The sequence below is a fragment of the Thermobia domestica genome, chromosome 1 (genome assembly GCF_964235325.1).
Source record: "Thermobia domestica chromosome 1, izTheDome1.hap1.1, whole genome shotgun sequence".
Taxonomy (NCBI): Eukaryota; Metazoa; Arthropoda; class Insecta; order Zygentoma; family Lepismatidae; genus Thermobia; species Thermobia domestica.
This window is the reverse complement of record NC_137454.1, coordinates 164,638,387-164,661,196: the sequence shown is the minus strand read 5'-3', so window position 1 is coordinate 164,661,196 and position 22,810 is coordinate 164,638,387. Positions and strand designations below refer to the sequence as shown.

Below are 22,810 nucleotides of genomic sequence, written 5' to 3'. Positions count from 1 at the left end.
AATTTAAAAAAAAGTGTTTGTTGATGCTGAACAACTCGAAATGTATTACTATGCAAAAGTAAGTGGGTACCCACTGGCGTTCGAGGTACCATGGGGTACCTAATATGTCTGCATTTTTAGATATGTGGAAATATATGTCTCTAAAATGTAAAGAACTGATATCTGTTTAGTACAGAAAACCGCAACTCGGTAAGCCTTATGGATACCGAGGTATGGGAAAATAAAGGACAACACCATAGAAGTGTGAGTTTTGCGTACTAGATTGTGCAGTTTCGAAAACGTAATTACTGAGGGCTAACAACAACCTCAAAAGTAGTTTCAATTCAATACACTACACACACGTCCTTATGGGGGTTTTCGGGTACTATGGCATTCGCAGACCTCCCATTTCTAAACATTCTAAAATATATCTTAATAAACTTATAAAGAACGTTACAGGTGTGTGTTTACCGAAACCGCAAGTCGGTATGTTTAACAGTTACCGAAATATGGTGAAATAAATAGGAACACCATAGGTATGTGGGGCTTCCATACTTGACAGTAGTTTAGAAAATTAATGAAAATATGACTAATGGCTATCAAGATATTGTCAAATAAAGGGAGGACCCACACAGTTATGGGGTTTTCGTGTTAGGTGGTAAAATTTCCGAAACCGATCATGAAATCTGAATAAGCACCAGTAGCAATTTCATCCTAAAGTAACTGGGTATTTCCATGGGGTTTTAGAACATCATGGGTCTAAAAAGATTAAGTTTTAAAAGCTTTGGAAAATATAATTTGACATTTGTAAAGAGTACTAGAAAAGAGAATAGAGTTACCCAAAACTTCCAGCCAGTACATCTTACAGCTAGAGAGACACCGTGAAATAAAAGAGTATTAGATCTTGAAATTTCATAAAACAACTTTTGATCTTAATAAAAGTTAAATAAGATGGTACTTATATGGGTTAAGTGAGTACCTCACACTCGTCAGGGCAATTCCGATCGAAAGATTAATTCAGCTCGAAGTTTTCTTCGGGTAAATCCAAGCGTGATAATTCCTAGCGTCCAAAAAGAATGAAAATTCTTTGTCAATATCAAATATAGCAACCAAGATATAAGTAATTATGTATTTTACGACGTCGTAAAAATGGAGACCCACATGGATTTGTACTGTTGAGTCTTTGCTGTAAGAAGAAGAAATTTCAGACAACTACCGTATATACCTTAATAGACAACTAAATGGGTGGAGGCACGGTGGCTTAGTGGTAGAGTGCGTACCTTTGGTGTATTGGGTCCCTGGTTTGATCCGTGTCCAAGTCAGTTTGTAGTCGACATTGTATTCGTGGGTATTCTCGGGGTACTCCCGTTTCCTCCCACCTTTACACTCCATCAATTCTATCATCAACATTCACTTGCCTTAATTTCATTTTAAAATTAAATGGGCAGTTAAGTGTGATCGTATCTCTGTGGATTAAGAGAATACTCCAGTGTAGTTTCTGCAAAACATACTAGGTACACACCCCACCACTAAGTTACTGTGTCCTCACTGATTTAATTGCATATTAAGGTATATACAGTAGGTTTTTGAATTTCTTTCTTATAGCAAAGACCCAGAAGTACAAATCCTTAAAGATCTCTATTTTTACGTCATAAAATAAATGACTCGTTATATTTTGGTTACTATATTAGATATTCACAGGGAATTTTCACTCTTTTACACAGCTCGATGAACCTTTGGAACTGCCTGAAGAAAACCTAGAACTAATCTTTCCATCGAAATTGTACTGAGGTACTCACTTAACCCATAGAAATACCATCTTATTTAATTTTGTTGGGACCAATAATTTTTCCGAAGTTTCAACATCTCATACTCTTTTATTTCACGGTGTTTCTCTATATGTCAGATGTACTAACTGCAAGTTTTAGATAAATACATATTTCTAATACTCTTTACAAATGTCAAGTTATATTTTCAAAAGCTTTTAAAATTTAATCTTGGTAGACTGTAAGATGTTCTAACACCCCATGGAAATATCTAATTACTTGAAGATGGAATTGCTACTGGTGTTTATTAACTTTCCATGACCGGTTTCGGAAATTTTATCATCTAATACGAAAATCCCATACCTGTATTGGTCCTCTCTTTATTTGACAATATCTTGATAGCCGTTAGTCATATTTGAATTCATTTTCCAAATTGTACCTTCAAGTATGCAAGCCCCACATACATATCGTGTCGCTCTTTATTTTCCCATGTCTCGGTATCCGTAAGGCTTACCGAGTTGCAGTTTTCGGTAAACAAATATCAGTTCTTTACATTTTAGACACATGTATTTCCATATATCTAAAATGCAGAAATTAGGTACCGCATAGTACCCCTCTACCCCATTGGGGTACCCACTTACTTTTGCATACCAGGGCAAAAACACCAGTGGTCGTTACTTTAAGGTTGAAAACATACTCTTTTGTCTCTTCTGTGAGCACCGTGAATCGGTCGGAGCTGTACCATAGTTGGAAAGAGACACTGATCCTTCCTATATATGACCATGTAGTCAGAATTCAAAATCAAATAGCCGTTGAAGGAAAAACAATATTTTAAAATCCCTTGTATTGCACCGGTAGTAGTCATCTCAAAATCGAAATGTTCCAGTGGTAGTTAGGGTTTTGTACCAGTGTTCGTCACTCAAATAACTTGACATAATTTATTCAGAAACGCACTGTTTATCAGTTTAAAATTAAGAATAGAGTATAAAGTACTAATCTTAATAACTGTGCATCACTTTTGGCACTCAAGAAAGAAAATAAAAAAGGTTTTACATACTTTTTAAAGCAATTTCAGTAAGAAAAATGTTAACTGAATTCAAAAGTTAACTATATATTATTTTAACGTTAAGAGTACAATATTAATTACTATGTTTAATAACTATAGTGACTTTAAGCACTCAAGAATGAAAATAAACATGTTTGTACAATCCGCGGCAAAAAACCTGCAACATGAGCATATAAGTTTATTGTGAAATGACGAAGTCTTTTGTTACAAAGTAAGTGTGCACGGGAGGAGGCCGAGGTTTATCGTGGCGTGATTCGTTCCACTTAGATGTTATGTTCGTTCCCTGTGCTGTTAGGCGTAGTTTCACAATAAACTTACATCCTCATGTTGCAGGTTTTTTTTTTTTTTTTTTTTTTTTGCCGCGAATTGTACATACATTTTAATACAATTTGAGAAACAAAATAAGTTAACCGAATTCAAAACTTAATTATATATCACCTTAAGATTAAGAATGGACTATAAAATACTGAGGTTAATAATAATGCATTACTGAAGAATGAAAACAAAAATGTTTTTAACTACCTATATTGTATTTACATGTTGTTATTTCTCATTAACATGCTTTTTGATAACGCACGATATGGGCTAGGGGTACGCACGAGAAATGATTTGAGACTGTCACCTCTCGCAAAAGGTGTCGCGAAAGTTGTCTCGTCTCGAAAACTGTATCTGTTTCTATTGGAAGAGCTATGTCTCGTCTCGAATTTCGTAACAAAAATTCGTTACACATGCAGTTTTGTGTAAAAAGTTAAATGTATAAATACAGGAGAGAAAAATTGCAAACAAACATTATGTTAGTATGTTGAACATACTTTTTTGTATGTGGTGCAAAATATCTTCATCTATGGGGTTACTTTGCACCAAAGTTTATATGAAATGAAATCTTTGAGTTTTACGTTCCACGCTTTTGCCGGGTATGCTAAAGGAGACTATAATCATGAAAATGAATGAAATAGTAGAATGAAAACTGTGAGAGAAAACGGGAAAACCCCGAGAAAACCACACACAGTGTTTGTCCAACACAAAGCCCATTTGGCACGTGCTGGGATCGATCCAGGAACTCCACGCAGGAGAGGTGAACGCTCCATCACTGAGCTACCACGTCCCCAAAAACACAACCTCAGAATATACTTCATATAGAGTAGAAATGAAATGAAATCTTTGAGTTTTACGTCCCACGATTATGCCGGTTAGGCTAAAGGAGACGGTGATGATGAGTAATTAATGAAATGGTGGAATGAAGAAAGTGGGAGGAAACGGGACAACCCCGAGAAAACCCACGCACACGGTGTTTGTCCACCACAAAGTTCACTTGGCGGGGACTGGGATCGAACCCAGAACCTCAAGCACCAGAGGTGAACGCTCCACCACTGAGCCACCGCGACCCCTCATATAGAGTAGAAGTAACAAGATGTAAAAAAAAAAAAAAAAAAAAATGGCCCGTCTGGAGGACATGTAAGCTAAACACCAATACAATTGTTACAGATTTATTTACTTGCACTGTTTAGGCTGAACATCGCAACACCAATATCATTATGTCACATCCTTTCAAAACTATGCTAACTGCAACGTAGACCTGCTTTGCTTCGTAATGTCCAAATAGTTGATTACTGTGCTCGAAAGCAGGCAAGTAGCATACAAATTTATGATGTTGAAGGCGTTATTTTTCACAGCTATGGAGAAAAGACATGAAAACGAAAAATAAAAAGAAATCTTTGTTTTACTTCCTACGGTTATGCTATGTATGCTGACAGTCACAAATGAGTATTGAAAATTGATGATCTTGGAATACGATTTGGTGGAATAATGAGGGGGGGGGGGAATAGACATTGATTAAATATAAAATTGAAAAGAAATAAGGGCCTGACGCTCAAATATTTATCTATCTGGCAGCCATCTTGATCCCTCTAAAATATCATGAAGTACTTGATTGATTCTAAACCCAATAATAGTAATAGTAATTATAACAATAAACACAGAATACATCTAGATATAATTTACGCACCTTGAAGTGTAGAAATTAATGATTGCAATCCTCAGCATTCCAATAGTTCTTTGGTTTCTCCAAATGAAGATTCGGACATCGGTTTTCTTCTCAAGCAATAATGGGGTACAATAATCAGTTGCAGTCCAAAGCCAAGTCACTAAGCATGAATATAAAAGATTTTGTGTTAAATATTTGAATGTAAATTTCATGAAATAGATTCATAGACATACAAACTCTTACGCATGTAAGTCAGAATCTACTTGTAATAACTTGTAAATTTAAACAAACTAAATTATACTACAGTTATAGGGACATCAAACATATATTCCATAAGATATATAGGGTGTCTCAAAAGTCCCCTGACATAAAGTAACTCGATTATTATCAGAGTTACAACAAAATGTAATTGGGAAACCGTCTCCAAATATGATGTTTCCAATGTAAGTTGAAGGAATTTTCAAAATCGGATGAGCCGTTTGGCTGTACACTCTTTATGCGTCCAATGTTAAATGAAAATGCAACGTTACCATTTACCTGGACCCACAACATAAGTGAATGAAGTTACTGATTTTTACGCTAACATGTCGATGGCTAGCCCCCATTTCAAACAGTAACTTCATTCACATATGTTGTGGGTCCAGGTAAATGGTAACATTGCATTTTCATTCCACATTGGGCGCATAAAGAGTACAGCCCAAACGGCTCCTCCGATTTAAAAAGTGTTCACTTTAGATTGAAAACAACATATTTAGAAATGGTTTTTCCTCTTACGTTTTGTTGTAACTCTAACTGTCAGAGGACTTTCGAAACACCCTGTATACATCATACGAAGTTCCTTTCTAAATTCTACACGGGTGTAGTTTAATTGAATGTGAGATGGGTGATACACATTAGGCCGTTTGGGAATACTCTCACAGACGGCCGCCATTTTGGATTAAATTTGTTTGTTATAAACTGGTGGGTAATGTGATATATATTTTGGTCTAGGAATTAATTCGTGCGGTTGGTACGCACACATTGAAGCTGTAGTACAAACACAAAATACATAAATACCTTAAGAAAAATATTGTCCATCGCTAGCCACCGCTTTCGCCCATCTGTCAGGCAATGTACGGATTCCGTGGCGAAAGAAGTCCTCATCCTCGGAAGCGATCCAGTCAGAGATCCATGTTTCGATATCTTCTGAAGAAGTAAACCGCTGTCCAATCAAATCTTTGTTCATGCAATCGAACAAGTAGTAGTCCGAAGGAGCAACGTCTGGTGAATACGGCGGGTGGGGTAAAACTTCCCATCCGACATTTTCTAAATAGGTTTTGACCGGTTTTGCGACATGTGGGCGAGCGTTATCATGTTGAACAATAAGTTTATCATGTCTGTTCTCCCATTCTGGTCGTGTTCTGGCCAGAGCTTGCTTCAAACGCATTAATTGTCGTCGATAACGTTCTCCATTCATAGTTTCGCCCGGTTGCAGCAGCTTATAGTACACCACATCTTTCATATCCCACCATATGCACAGCATAACCTTTGCACAGTGAATATCTCGTTTTGGTTGTGATGGACCTGGTTCACCTGGTTTCACCCAGGCCTTTTTTCGTTTAGGGTTCTCGTAATGGATCCACTTCTCATCACCCGTAATAATTCGATGCAGAAACCCCTTTCTGCTCTGTCGTTGAAGCAGCAATTCGCAAATGGTTTTTCGTCTTTCAACGTCTCTGTCTTTCAATTCATGTGGAACCCAATGTGACATCTTTTGAATCATTCCCATGGCTTTCAAGCGTTTGGAGACTGTTGTTTGATCAACGCCTAATGCTGCTGCAAGTTGTTCCTGCGTTTGACACGAATCCTGCTCGAGCAATGCTGTCAATTCTTCGTCTTGAAATGTTTTTGGCTGTCCAGCTCGCTCTTGGTCTGCCAAGCCGAAATCACCACTTCTAAACCGTGCAAACCACTTCTGACACGTTCGCTCAGCTAGAGCATGGTCACCATACACTTCCACCAAAATACGATGACTTTCAGTCGCACTTTTCTGCATGTTAAAGTAATGCAGCAGGACACCCCGCAAAAACACTTTATCAGGCACAAATTGCGCCATGTTCACTTAACTACAAACTGGTGTTGTTGACGCTTTAATCCACTGCCCTATACTACGAACGATACGCGATGACAGGGGTTTGCAACACATGTGTGGATACACGGAACTGTGGGACGCTCCGTTCGTTGCGCCATCTCTTGTCCACCCGCACGAATTAATTCCTAGACCAAATATATGGCCACGGGCTAGAATTTTCTCAGTATGTCAAATATGCAATCAGATTCCATGGAGCTTAATTTGGTGAAAAGTTATTGCCAATTGAACGTTGTATTTACCTCTTTCTTCTAGATGTAGAACCATACCGTTAGCACGTGAGGAATGCATCGAAATATTCAAACTGTGGAGCGGGAGGAGTGCCTGTACAGTGGTTACCGATTGCAAACAGAATCATCCACAATATGACTGTGTTACATGTTGCAGTGTCACAGTAATTAACTAAATTTGAGGAGACGGGCACATTCGTGGACATACGTCGTAGCGGACGATCGTAGAGAGCTACAGATAAAGCAACGCCTACGGCAGTGCTGACTTCTTTCTCGATGTGGCCCCAGAGGAGCACACGTCATTTATTAATGCAATGTGGGTTGAGTCATAGGGTCTGCGCGTGTATAAGTGCATCCGTACAAGGTGCAAATGAAGCAACATCTCCACGAGAACGATGTTGATCGCCAAGTGCAGTGAGTAATTAAGGTTAACATTTTTATGCAAATACTCTTTTCAGATGAAGCTGACCTCTACGTAAATGGGAAGGTTAATAGGCAGAACATGCACAATTTGTCACCTGACAACCCCGCGTGCAAGACCCCTCCAACATGAATAGCGTAAAGAAAATTAATTATGGTGTTGGCAGACAAATGAGGAATACGTCTAATCAGTCACTTTTTCATTCCATAAAATTAACTGCGGAATAATACCTCACGCTCGTACAGGGATAGATATTGCGAGCTGCGATGCCCGAGGATGGTACATTCTCGCAGTTTTTTCAACACCATGGCGCTTTCTTCATTATGGATTCGTATTGCGTCACTACTTGAACAATTCTCTAGAACATGGGTTGATCGACGAGAGGCAGTTGAATGGCTGCTCGATCACCGGACCTAACGCTGTTCAATTTCTAGCTAAGTGGAAAAGTTAAGGCTATGGTTTGTGCAGTAAATATTCATAATTTTTATCATCTAGAACAAAGTATCGCCATCGTCTGTGCACAAATTTGACCCTATATCCTACTTTGTGTCCACAGCAATTGGAAGAAGCTTCTGCAAATGTTTATTGCTCAGTAGGAACATGTGGAACATATACTATAACCAGGGGTAAAAGTGGACCTGAAAAGGTGGGGGGACGGTAGGTAGCGGCATCACTCCACGCCGTTCCTCCTGCCTATCTCTGCCCATTGTACCATTTTAGGATCTGGGGGACGCCCTACATATTTTTCGAGGTGGGGAACTGCGTCCCCCGCGTTCCCCCTCGCTTTTACCCCTGACTATAACAGCAAAATGTGTTCGAAGTGGGAAAAATCAGAGGCGGTGTGTTTTATTACGATTTTGACTCGACATATCGGCTATCTAAATGTTCAAATGCAGTGAGGTGTGAAGCCTACAAGATTGCATTTCTATTTACATAATGTCTGAAAACCACTGGAAAGCTTCTTTTAGTTACGGAGAAAAAACGGACAGACTGATCCATCCATCGTGAACAACTTTCTGGAAAAAAATAAATAAAAATAGCCCTTACCTTGTATCAGAGAATTATACACCAAAGTGCTCAAAAGCCGACTTTTAATATTAACAATTTCCAGCGGGAAAACTCCTGGACCACACACTCGAATGAGGGGTATTTCAAACTCCCGTAAGATCTGCCCCCACAGCAATCCCCTAAATCCGCCCATGCTCAAAACACGACGCTTATAAGAATTCAGACAAGACGACACATACATACATACGAAAGAAACAATTCAATACGGCACATCAAAATATAAACTAGATGAACTTCTTTGAAAACACCTCATTTTACAAACAAAAGGTAGAAAAAGGTAAAAATGTCAGTATTGTCAACTTAGAATCTATATAAGAAATAAAATCTTTTTATGTGCAAAGCTATTCGTCAATACGTATAAAAAATGGATTTATTAATGGTATTTAGCATTTATTCTTCCGTGAAGGTATATCTTGATCACTAAAAAACCAGAAACGGTATGTCTCTATCACTGGAAAAAAAAACAGAAGGGTATGACATACCACTACATATAGTCTCACTTGGTTCACTGCCAATAACATTTCACCAGAATAAGTTACATGATATCTGATTGCATATTTGACACCCTCAGAACATTTTAGTGCATGGCCATGTATCACACTACCCACTTATCGTCCGTATTACAATTTCGAATCTAAGATGGCGACCGTCCGCGTGATGTAATCCGAAAGTATCCCTCTGGGCCTAATGTGTATCTCTTATCTCGCAATCAATGAAACTACATCCCTGTAGTTTTCAGAAAGGATGACAAGGGACTTCTGATGCATCCTGTATATAATAGTTGTATCAATAATGACGGGTATACCAGCTAGGCTAAAGGAGACGCTGATGATGATATAATGAATGAAATGGTGGAATGAAGAAAGTGGGAGGAAACGGGAGAACCCCGAGAAAACCCACTCACGCGGTGTTTGTCCACCACAAAGTTTACTTGGCGCGAGCTGGGATCAAACCAAAGACCCCAAACACCAGAGGTGAACGCTCTACCACTGAGCCATCGAGTCCCGACAGGAATATTTGTTGAAGTCTACTGTCTTCTTCAGTACCAAGATTACACAAAAATGAGCCTATGGTTTTGATGGAATTCGAACCAACATTATATGGGTGTCTTCCCGTTGTGCCTACTTTCCGTTATGCCTACAGGCCCTCCAGCACTTTGTAGAAAATATTTTTAATGATCTTATCTGTAGGCAGAACGGTAATTCCCGTTGTGCCTACTTCCCGTTCTGCCTACTCTTTCGAGACGGGGAATTCTGTGCAGGGAGGGATCTTTTCTAGGGATTTTTTCTGGGGATTCTACTGTGTTCACCGGTAGCCAATCAGCGTTCAGAACACCTGACGGCTTCGAAAAGTGAAAGTTCTGAGATCGAGACAGTAATCTGTATAAAATTCAATTCAAATTTTTAATCTGTCACTTTATAAGTATCAATAGGAATAGTAAGCAGCACAGAATGGCAGAATTTGTCAGTTCGAAATACGGGGGGAAAGTGCTCGCGTACGAAGGGTTCTTATACCGGATTAATAGACGTAGTAAAGAAAAGACATATTGGAAATGTACACGTGGGTGCAAAGCGACAGTTGTTGTTTTGGGTGACGATGTTTTATCAAAGAGTGGAGTACACTCTCATGAAACAGAAAGGAGCAAAATTGAAGCAAGATGCTTAATAGACAGGATGAAGTGTAAAGTGTCCGAGAATCCTGTAGATGCAGTTCCAAAAGTTTACAGGTAAGACTAAATTTTCTTTTTAAATGAGTAGTTATTTTATTGGTTAGTTCTATCTTCTAGTTAAAAATTAACTACTTTTTTCTTTCGTTTTTTAACATTACGTTAAGAGACACCAAATAGTTGATCTGGGTAAACTGAAGTCAGTTTCTTGAAGGTAGTGGCCTAGTATCTCGCTAGTCGTGTGATACAAGTTCAAGTTAGCAGTACAAATAATCTCAGTTTACAAGTTTTGACTTCAAGCTTATTGCACTAGTCAGATGAATGTATTTTGCAGGTAAATTTTAACGAAACTATTCATGTATTTTTTTTTATTTATTTCATTTGTTTCTATCTTCAGAGAAGTGATTGCAAAGGAAGGGATACAGGAAGAGGTTGCAGCCGCTTTGCCAACATTTGAGGGAATTAAACATACCCTGTATAACTGTAGAAGCGCAGAAAGGCCTGAACTTCCCACAACAAGAAATTGTATTAGGTTAGAGGGCAGGTGGAGACAGACATTAACAGGAGAGGAATTTCTCTTAATTGATGATGGTGTTGATTCTGATCGATTATTGGTAACTGAATTTATTATTATTCAATTTTAATTACAATAACTTTCGTAAAGTACTTAATGTTAGCAGTGTTAAGTTTACAGACATTAATTAATATCATCTAGTTTGAATTTACTTAATAGGATCCTCAAAGTTTAGTTTTGGAGCCAGAGGTGTACTAATACAATTAACTGATTCAAATAAGGATTTCAATTGTATTATATTCTGGGCACGAGCTTTAGATAACTTTAACATTCAAGTATGCATCCTTAAATTTTTAGCTAGAATTAAGTATGCTGGTCATCACACTTCAAGCTTGCAGCATGTCTGAAAATTCAATATTAAATATATATTTTGTTTGAATTTAATAAGTTTGTTAATATGTTAATTAGCTAATACACTAATAATTATCAATATATTAGGGGAGCTAAATATTAATATTATATTCTGCAGGTCTTTGGGACAACCGGAAATTTACGGAAGCTTTCAACCACAAAGACAGTTTGGATGGATGGTACTTTTAAAGCAGCTCCCCGTATATATCAGCAGCTGTAAAAAAAAAAAAAAAAAAAAAAAAAAAAAAAAAAAAAAAAGCTGTACACCATACATGGGACATAGTTGGGGCAGACTTTTCCGTTTCTATTTTGTTTATTGCCTTCTAAGAAAGAGGAAGACTATCGTAGGATGCTGCTTCTCATTAAAGATGCGGCTTCTGCAAATGGTCTTTCCTTTAATCCTACTACAGTGATTATAGACTTTGAAAGAGCGGTAATCAATGCCGTTACTGGTGTTTTTCCGGATGCAGCCATTCGTGGGTGTTTCTTCCATTACACCCAATGTTTATGGAGGAAAGTTCAGTCATTGGGGTTGTCCACTTTTTATGAAGAAGACAAAGAGGTCAGGAAGTGGATAAGACGTGCTGCTGCACTACCACTTGTGCCAGTGGAGCAAGTGGGTGACATGTTCCTGCATCTCCAGGAAAATGCCCCGGAAGTACAAAACGCAGAGAAGTTTCATAACTATTTAGTCGAAACATGGCTGGACGATGCAGACGCCATTTTCACAAAGTAAGTACGATATAGTAGTTACCTTATTTTCTACGCTATTTCACTATCTGTTTTTCGTTTGATTTTTTTTTTTCAAATATATGTGGTTTTCGTTTGGGAAACGAAATCTACGTTAGCAGTGATTAGTATTTCATATATAGGCCTACTCATTCGGTCATTTTAGTCCTTTATGTTTTTCCATTAGTTTCGTTTGTCATTGTTGTATTGCCTATGTGTTCTACAATTGTGAGCTCAGAAGTGTCTGGATATGAAATGGTGCATAGTGTCTTTAATGGAGTGTGGTAAGCGTAATTATTATTCTCATTCCATAAAAAATCATTTCTGAGATCTGCATGCCAATACGAAATTTTAATCTGCTCATACCAGAGATCTGAAATTAACTCTATACTAGTGTAATGATTACAAAACTGAATACTTATAAATTTACCGTGTTACTAACAACAAACAACAGACGTTATCCTTAACGTTATCTACGACAGACGTTAACATGCAACTTCCAATCGTTGTTGAATGTCTATTGTCAAGCTTTGATTTGTTTTATGTAATTAATGTTTCTCTCTTTTCCAGAGATATATGGAACCAATATGATAATGTTGAGGGAAGAACAAATAATGTTGTAGAGGGCTGGCACTCTAAATTAAACAGAAAACTGACAAGAGAACATCCAAATATTTTTACATTTGTACAGCTGTTGCAGCAAGAACAGAGTGAGAATGAAGCTTGTATGCTGATGTTGGAGGTAGGAAAAAAGCCGAAGGAACCAAAGCTGAAATATAAGCGAATTGAACAAAAAATAAAATCATTGAAGGCACGTCTGGAATCACATGTAATAGACTTGGTGGCTTACACAGATGCAGTTGCATACTGTTTGCATTTAGAACAGTGATGGTGAGATGTTTTAAATATATTGGCTATATTAACGATATATGGTATTAACATTGACGATATGTAGTATTTACATTGACAATATAAGTATATGTAACATTGCATGTAGTATAGAATCGTGTTAGAAGACAAATTACCTGTTAAGGTAATGCCAAAGAAGGAGCAGTGATGTAAAAGACAAAGGCTCTTTTTTTTCAAAAGGGCCGCCTTATGCATCCTCTTGCATTGTTTGTTTAATGTATGGCCGAACATGTCTTGAGGATGTGAATTGTGGCACTTTTTAGTACTGCAAGCCTTAGTATGCTGGAGATAAACTACTGGAAAACCGATTAAAATTCGGTTGTGAAATGAATTGATATTAGCCCGAAGTAAGTCTGTTTCGTGTTCGTTTCAGATACAATGTCAAACGGGTTACTGGCAACTGAATCAATCAATTCGAGGAAAGAGATATGATGGAGACAAACACTCTTTTTAAAGGCCGCCTTATGCATCCTCTTGCGTTGTTTGTTTAATAGTTGGCCAGACATGTCTTGGGGATGTGAACTGTGGCATTTTTTAGTACTGCAAGTCTTAGCATGCTGGAGGTAAACTACTGGAAACCCAAATAAAATTTTGTTCTGAAATTGCTTGATATTAGATCTTTTTTTTTTTTTTTTTTTTAATGTTTGTTTCACATACAATGTCTAACATTCTTGCAACTGAGTCAACCAATTTTCCATGTATGATGAAACTTGTAGAGGTGGTGGTTGTTTTTACAGAAGCTTTTAGAAATACTAAAGAAATATTCCCTACAAAAATTCCTCCCTGCACATAATTCCCCGTCTCGAAAGAGTAGGCACAACGGGAAGTAGGCACAACGGGAATTACCGTTCTGCCTAGAGATAAGATAATTAAAAATATTTTCTTTAAAGTGCTGGAGGGTCTGTAGGCAGAACGGGAAGTAGGCACAACGGGAATGAACCATTATATGTATACTCTCTCAGCGAGAATCAAAGCTGGCACCAAGTTTACATATGCGCGCGCATTGTATTTTACTTATATAGCTCACAGAGCTATGGGCGAGCAAGCAAGGCACGTGCCCCGGGCGTGTGGTTGGAGGGGCTACTAAAAGAGAGGTTATATATTAGTACTTTTCCATTTTGGTGTTTAATACTTTTCATCAGATCGCGAAATCATGAAATCAAAGTGGGGGAGACTGAAGGACTGAAGAGAGCGAGAGAGAGGGGGAAAAAAAGCTGCGCAGTCTTACACTTCAAAGAATTGTAGTGAAATGAGAAGGTCAGAATTCAAGATGACATTCGGATGCTTGGCACGAAGAAAGACATTACAAGCAATTTTGAAAAAAAAAAAAAAGAAAGAAAGAAAGAAAAAAACTTAAATAATGTGATATATTTTGTAGGCTTTGGATATGTATGTTTTAGTTGGCATCAACAATTATTGGTGTGTTTTGTCACAATTGACAGTTTAGCGAGAGACTAGGCTAACTGACAATTTTAACTTTCTGAAAGAAAAGGAAACAAATGAAAACAGCACGTTACGAAGGATACGACTGATATTCATAGTTTGGCTTAGTATACAACAGGGGTGGATCCAGGATGGACTACTGGGGGGCGGTGGGTTGTAATGCCACTACTTACAAGATAGAGCTACTTTTAAGAGATTCAACTCTGGGTGGGTGTTATTTTATATTAAAATACACAAAGTTTCCTCTTCTTGGGGGAGATAGACCCTCCCTGGATCCGCCCCTGTCTCAGGACAAGCCACACAGACAAGTGGTTGAGGAAAAGGTCAATTAATGACATTAGTATGCTGTTCCGTCAAAATCTCAATCTTGACCTGGATGTAAGATAGCCTGGTCTCTCACTGAACCCCTCAATTGAATGTTTAATATGTAAATTAGGCACTTCTACATCACAAACAGTAAATATAACCTACCTTATTCTACGTTTTTAAATGCATTTCTACAACTGATTGTAACTTTAAAGGTTCTCGTGAAGATTAGCTGGCGGAGGTTACCTAACATAGCCATGAGTTATCAAATTAACAGTTGTGCTTCGTGGGTGATGATAATGATCCTGAGGTTAGATGTTAAATTGGACTCGAGAGCGGAACAAGGGCTGATCTTATTCGTGTCTCAGACAGGGCATGGAATGGAACGAATATGAAAATAAGGTTGCTGTAATAGTTTTTCATAGGGTTTGTAAGATTTTCGAAACACTTGGCAATTTTTTTTTATCAAGACTTGACATTTTTTTAAGATAAAAATCAAGACTTGTCAATTTCAAGTTTCATCCCCCTCCCAATCTTGTAATGCTCGCTACGCCGCTGTAAGCAATACATATTTTCGACAATATTCGTTGTTCATCTGTTTCCGCTGGGTTCCAACGTGGTGAGCTGCATATGGGACTTTTAATAGTGTTATTATAATGAGAAAGAATTGCAAATTATGTTGATGTTCCTAAAAGAGGGAAATTGAAAGAGAAATTAAATTAAAAATAAATAAGGGAGAGAAAAGTAATTACTTGAAAATAAAAATAAAGTCTTTGAGTTTAATGTCCCACGATTATGCTGTTAGGCTAAGGGAGTCGGTGATTAAAGCAAGTTAATGATTATGGAATATTTGGTGAAATGAGAAAGTGGGAGGAAACCAAGTCCCCGAGAAAACCTACGAGCACGTATATGAAAATGAAGTAAAACATACACTGGCCTATGCTTTCTTTGTTTAGCAGAGTCATAGTTTGGAATCGAAAATGTGTTTTGAATCCTTGTATTTAGAGATTGAGAGTGTAAGTAACGAAATCACTTAATACATCCATTAAGATTTCGGAAAGCGAAATCTAAATTTAGGTAAGCTAACTCCATGTATTAACTGCTTGCATCCGCTTCGTACATTGTTCGAAGGGTCACGAAACAAATCACCTCATTTAGTCTACACATACCTAGTACTAGCGTTAATTACCTGCTTCGTTGGGTGAAAATAAGAAAACCAGTAATACATGTATGTTACGTTAGTCAGTCACTTTTTTTACTATTACGAAACGCTCTCTCATATCGGTTATTTTCGATCATTTGTAAGATCCGTCTCCCCTCTTTCCCTCCACAAGTTTCTTGGCTGAATTTTGATATAAATAATATCGGAAGTGTCACTGTCCATTTCTGCGCCCCCGAAAACAATGGATTTAGATTAGGATTAGTTCACTTAACTTAGTAAGCCTACACAGCTTTGGCGCGGCTCGACTTGTTGGAAAGCAATCCAAAATCTAAACAAATAAATCGATCTCATTGGGGTTTAGTAAAGTGTATCGTAAGTCAAGAAGATTGAGAATCACTGCCTCGATTATTCACTTCAATTAATCATCAAACTCCTTTAACCTGAAGTAAATAATCGTGGAATGTTTAATTAAAATTATAATTTTATGGCATCTAGAAAATGCACATATCGTACATTACGTTACATTACCATTCAATCGCAATAGGTTATTACAGACATGTGGTTGGCTTGAAGCTTAGCGTCCTATTCAGCGCCAAGACTGTGTACTACCTACACCTACAGCATAATATGGAATCCTACTCGCATGATCTTCGATCAAGATTTGAATCAACGGGAGGATGAAGATTTTCCCTCTCGTCAAGTAATTTCCCCAACTCGCCAAAGAATTTCTCCCTTGCCGGGAAAATATTTTCCCTCATTTCATATTTTACATATTATATACTATATATTATATCTTGCATCACTGAGAAATAAAATGCTTGGATTGTATATCTGAAAAGTCGCCCCCTCCCCGCAGGCACGTAGCCACGATTTCGCAATACGGGAGGTCCGTGACGAAATACTGTGGTTATCACACCAGGGGTTCGATCAATCTAAACTATTTTACTGACAACATATCCATATTGATTTGTTAGGACAATAAAATGAGGATATGTTAGTAAGTATTTTAATTAAAGAATTATGAAGAAATCTTGCGTAAAAGAATAGAAAAAAGTATTGACAAAGACATAGTCTTCCGAGGTCATTCGAACTCGGTTCTTCTCGTCTTCTTTCTATTTCTCTTATCTTAGTTCAATGCCGTCAAGGATAGCAACGAGATCTCTTTCGGGAGTAAAGACATCCTATAAAATGGATTAGTGTTGCCGCGAAACTCAAAATGGTTCATATTATTAGTAATTCTGGGCATTGCTTAAGTTCTGACAGGCTATCTGAAAGAACCGGTTTATCGATCGTCATTTGTAGTCCATAGGCTTACTGGCGCAAATCCCGGGGGGATGAGGACATGTCCCCTCCAATCTTAGAACTGGGGGGGACTTTCCCCTCAATAATCCGATTTGAAATGCGTTTTTTGGAGAGAAATGTGATGATTTGTGTCCGATTGCCACAAAGGAAAGTAAGATGAAATTGATGTCCCCACCCCAGAATAAGCCTTAAATCTGCCCGCCTCACAATTTTGAAGACAACTCTGCTCCCCTGATCCTCCGCAGCATTGTTTTTCAACTTCATAAATATTTTGAACATCCTTAAAAAAATTATGAGAACTGTCTTACCCGTCCCTCCCAATCTTGAAGACAGATTTGCGCCGCTGCATACGGTTAACATGGAGCTAGATGGAATTCGGAATGTTCCGTTACAATAATATCCAATTTCAACTTGATCCTCCCCCCCCCTCCCGTTTCCTCCACACAAAGCTCCTCGTAAGAAAGAGTAACCAAAACGCTTATTGTAGCTTTATATTTTTGAGGCTGATTCATCTGTTTCTTTCTGTTTCATCTTTCCTTAATATTTTTCATTTCTGGATCCGAAGGGGGGGGGTCTGGACCCACCCTTTGGCTACGTGCCTGCTTCCCGTAAAAAGCTTCATTCGAACCCTGAATCAAACAACTCCATCTGTAAAGCAGTGCTGAGTTGATTTTAATATCCTTTTCTGCAACGAGGCTGTATGAGACGTGGACTTACTGATTAACATGGCCTCCGAACCACTCCCGCCGGGAATCGAACGCGGGTCTCCCACACCAAAGGCGCGTGCGCTAACCGCTTAGCCATGAAGGAGCTCATATCTAAAGCAGTGTAAGCAACAACAACAACAAAAAGAAACACACACACATACTAGAAGTTTGCGCAATTGGGGATCAAAACATTCTCAATGAAGTATGAGAAATAGTAAACGTCAATCAAAGTGGGCTTCTGCTTATTCTTTACTTCGTTAATACTTAATTCCTTCTAGAAATAGTGAAACAATACTATGAAGACACAGTACTTAAACATAATCGAAAGAATAAGACAAGAAAACAGAGTAATTTCCGACTAATTAAACTAGTCATATATACTATACCTAACTGTTACATTGTATTTCTTACCATATTACGAAAGCGATATAACTTTTTTACCAGCCATAGAAGCTGGACGCAATCCAATACTGCAATTTAGACGCTGCAACGAAAGCTGCAAGTCAAACGCCTGACACTCCTAACTCTTCAAACTGTGTAATAGCTGTTTCAAGCGGCCTACAACTTATGACCTTGAAACTATGTGCTAGTAACCAAATTAATGCCAAGGTACAATACAAACACCCCAACTTGCCACAATGACGTCAACACAAGGAAAAAAAGAAAAACATATAATTTTTGGTTCGAAAATTATGAAACAATAATAATAATAATGTAATTCTCAGGAACTCAAACATTAGTTAACTAGAGAACATAACAAGCAAAACAAAACAAAACAAAACAAAACAAAACAAAAAGAACCTTAAACGTGAGCTCTCCCTGACTGCTGTTTTTAAATTTCAGTGAGGCTGTAAAATATGTTTTGTTTTATTGTTAAAAAAACAAAAAGAAAAAGAAAAATAAAGAAAGAAAGGAAATAAATTTTGTTGCAAATATCCTAGTAAAAATAGGTTTCCTAGACACAAGTGGCTCCGCGTAGCGTAGTTGCTAACGCTCTCGCCTTCGGTACGAGCGGACCCAGGTTCGATTCCGGTAGGGGCACTCGGTCAAAAAAGTATCAAAAGCTTTTAAGTCCAGACATCCTGAATGAGGCTTTCTTCGGTTTTCCTCATTTCACACCAGGCAAATGCCGGGTGGTACCCAACATATAGGTCCCAGGCCGTTTGCTTCCTTCCCTTTCCCCGGATAGTGTGCTCACCAAGGGACGTCATAACTCACATGTGACGGGCTAACAAGGTCATTGATGCCGAAAGCCCAGAAATCTAAATCCTAAATCTTCACTACACAAGAAAATGTTCGCGCTGAAAACGGTTTCTTAGCAATTATGTTAAGCAGTCCTGTAGTAAATCTCCATCAAGTAATAAACCGTCACATATAAAAAGGAAAGAATAAACACATAACATTCATTTTGCGTACCTTGAAATGTAAAAAGTTACAAAACATTAATATTCAAAGATTTCTCAAAATTCAGATTAACCCATTTCTTTCTCCTCAACCATTAACGAGTTACAATAGTAAGAATTGTAGTCATAAATCACATTACTTGTTTAGTACTATATTAAAGCAAGTTATACTAAAGGAATATTTAACTAAAGTGATAGTTTACTATTGCACTTACCCAGGCTTTTCTTTCCTTCCGCTCTTCTTTTCCGTTTGTAAACAACCTCGTTTATAAACCAGCTCGCAAGCATACGACAGTTGTTTCATGACGTCATCTATGGTGCAAGAAAGAGGTGTCTATAGGCGGTCAGGACCTCACACACAGATGGACGTATATAACATATAGCTGAAGTATTTAACATACGTATACGTATATAAAATACGGAAGATTGTTAGATGTCAGACATCCTGCAGCGACATGATATAACATCCAAGCGCGTTAAAGGCAGTAGCTGTGTAGCATATGGATAAAGTACGCTCCGTACAGATTTCCTTAGTAAACATAACGAATCCTTGTATTTGTACAATATACCGCTGTCCGGATAATGGATTTTTCTCAGTGTAGAACAACATTTCTACGTTATTTATTATTATTATTATTATTATTATTATTATTATTATTATTATTATTATTATTATTATTATTATTATTATAAAACACAAAAGTACAGCTAAACATTATTATTCTCTATTTACTATACCTTTTCTGCATTCTGGCGTATAAGAATGTTAAATGCGTTAACTTGTGTGGCTTGTTCCACGAAGACTCTCTCTGATTCAATCAAATCTGCCCTCCACTGTGCAAGAATAAGCTCTAACTTCTCAAATGTCAGGTTAGAATATTTGGAAATAGTTGGACTGCCTCTGTCAAGAATAAAAAAGTGAAATATTTTATTTTGAGTTCTCTAAATATTAGGCAAGAGTTTGAATCGACATACAGTAATTTCTAGTGGGAGTGCATTTTCTAACAGATTTAACTTGAAACATGAAGCAGAAGTGTCATATTGCAATGTTCTAAAGTATTTTATTTATTTATTTATTTATTTATTTACTAGCATATATTACCCGCTTCGCTGGGTTGAAATGAAAATTTAAATGGACAACTCTGTATCTCATGTGTTTAGTACCCGTGAAATATGCTGTTTTCGTTTTTAATGGCATCATTATCATCTCGGTGACCCCGAAAACCATGGATTCAACACTAATATTGGTCATTTTCGATCATTTTATTATCTCCCCCTCTCCCAGTTTGCGGGGCTGAATTTGGTTTTAAACGGGATTGGAAGTGAACGGGAAGGGTATATACATATAATATATATATATATATATATATATATATATATATATATATAGGTCTATATATCCCATGTTGCAGCCCATGCCATCGCAAGTGTCACCGTTCATCTCAGCGAACGTAAAAGATGTGAATTCAGCACCAATATCGGTCATTTTCGATCATTTTTAAATATCTCTTCCTCCCCCCTCCCTCAAGCTGCGGGGCTGATTTTGGATTTAAACCGGATCGGAAATGTCATTGTTCTTCTGAATGAACCCAAAAACTATGGGTTAGACACTAATTTTGGTCATTTTCGTTTATTATTATATATAGCTCCCCCTCCTCCGTGCTGCGGCACGCGACATCAGAATTGTCACTGTTAATCTCAGCTACTTCTAAAACTATGGATTCGACACTAATATTAGTCATTTTAGATCATTTTTAAATGTTTATCCCTCTCCCCTACGTTATACCCTCCCCTTCCCAACTATCAAAGCTAAACTTGGATTGAAACAGCATCAGAAGTATCACTGTTTCTCACATCGACCCCGAAAACTATGGATTCAACAGTAATATCGATCATTTTTGATCATTTTTAAATTTCAATCCCCCTCTCTCTCCCCTACGTTGCATCGTCAAAGTGAATAGCCTAAAGTAATCCCTGCCCCCAAACTCATATATGTTGAAAATTTGATTGAGATCGGTCGGGTGGTTCAAGAGTGATGAAGTCACAAAAGCAGTCATTTTTAATTTTTTTACATATATATATATATATATATATATATATATATATATATATATATATATATATATATATATATATATATATCCCCCTCCCCCTCCCCTAGGTTGGCTCGTCAAACTGAAACGATAAAAAGCACCCAAGGCCCGACCCTCATATATGTTGAAAATTTGATCGAGATTGTTTGGGTGGTTCAAAAGTTATTAGGTTTTATTAGTTTTTATTTATACGTCCCCCTCTCCTCCCCTCCCCTAGGATCTACCGTTAAAGTGAAATTACAAAACTGTTTCCAGATCGGAACTCATGTATCTTGAATTTTTTTGAGATCGGTCGGATAGTTCAAGAGTTAATAAGTTACAAAAATAGTCACTTTCGGTCTTATATATCCTCCTCCTTCTATATATATCCTCCTCCTTCCCCTTCCCCACGTTACTCTGTCAAATTTAAATCATGAAAACGATTCCAGGCCTGAACCTCATCCCTGTAGAAAATTTGATCAAGATCGATTGAGTGGTTCAGGAGTTTTTAACTTTTATTAATTTTTTATACTCCTCTCCCCCTCACTTCTACCATTAAAGTGAATAGCTTAAAACCAGCCCAGCCTCGAACCTCATACATGTTACAAATTTGACCGAGATCGGTCTGGCGGTTCAGGAGATTAAAGTCACAAACATAGTGACTTTCAATTTTATATATATAGACTAGTTGAACCTGCGCTCTCTACACAGCGCATCATTCACATATAAGCATGAATCTCCTTGTTATTTCTCACATCTGTACATGTCACTTTACAGACACAAGTGAAAGACGTCTTAATAAAAATCGGCAAGAGATACCGTAAAGGGAAAATTTTTTCGATTATTTTTTCAATATCTCACACCGTTTGCAAGATTGGAGCCTACTTCCGGTTGGAGTTTCTAATTCATGTATGATCAGTGTTTTCTTTCTTCTTGCATGCAGTATGTAATAAGCAAATACATTACACACACAATTAATTATAATGCCAGTGATATATGGTGTTCATTAGAGAAAGCAGCCCAAACAAGAAAGATTCAACTTAGACTGAAGAAATGATTATCCTTAGTTTTTCGTTACAGTTTGGAAATGAAACAAACGCCTGGGAGATATGCAACCACTATATACAATCATGTTGTGTTGGTATGTATAATGCGTAGGATATGATGTTTTAGTTTTTATTTTAATTTCAACACTTCTAGTGTACCCGTAAAAATGGAATAAAGAAATATTGGGCATGTTTTTTTTTTCTTTTAATATTCAGTTAGAACTGGACAATCTACCCAAAATTTGGAATCGATCAGTGAAAAATTATTTTTTCTAGAGACTTCAGTTTCCGAGATCTCATTGTTCAAAGGATTGGCCACAAACATATAAACGTCCACAAACGTATAGTTTAAATGAACTTCAAAGATGGCAGCACAATTCATTTACATTGATTTTGGAGAAGGTTTATTAAAATACAAAGGCTTTGAACAATAATTTAAAAAGAAATAAACTTTATGAAAAAAGATCTATTTAAATATTTTTTTAAAGTACACATACT

The 22,810-nt window shown here is 37.4% G+C and overlaps 1 protein-coding gene across 2 annotated transcripts in view; it reads right to left on the bottom strand.

Annotated features, from left to right (window-relative positions):
• Positions 1-22,810, bottom strand: part of LOC145666739 (uncharacterized) — a 114,408-nt gene that overhangs the window by 53,669 nt on the left and 37,929 nt on the right. For both annotated transcript variants that reach the window (XM_081734288.1, XM_081734281.1), the window contains one exon: positions 19,933-20,095. In XM_081734288.1, the coding sequence (XP_081590414.1) occupies positions 19,933-20,095 (163 nt within the window). The remainder of the gene's footprint in view (positions 1-19,932; positions 20,096-22,810) is intronic.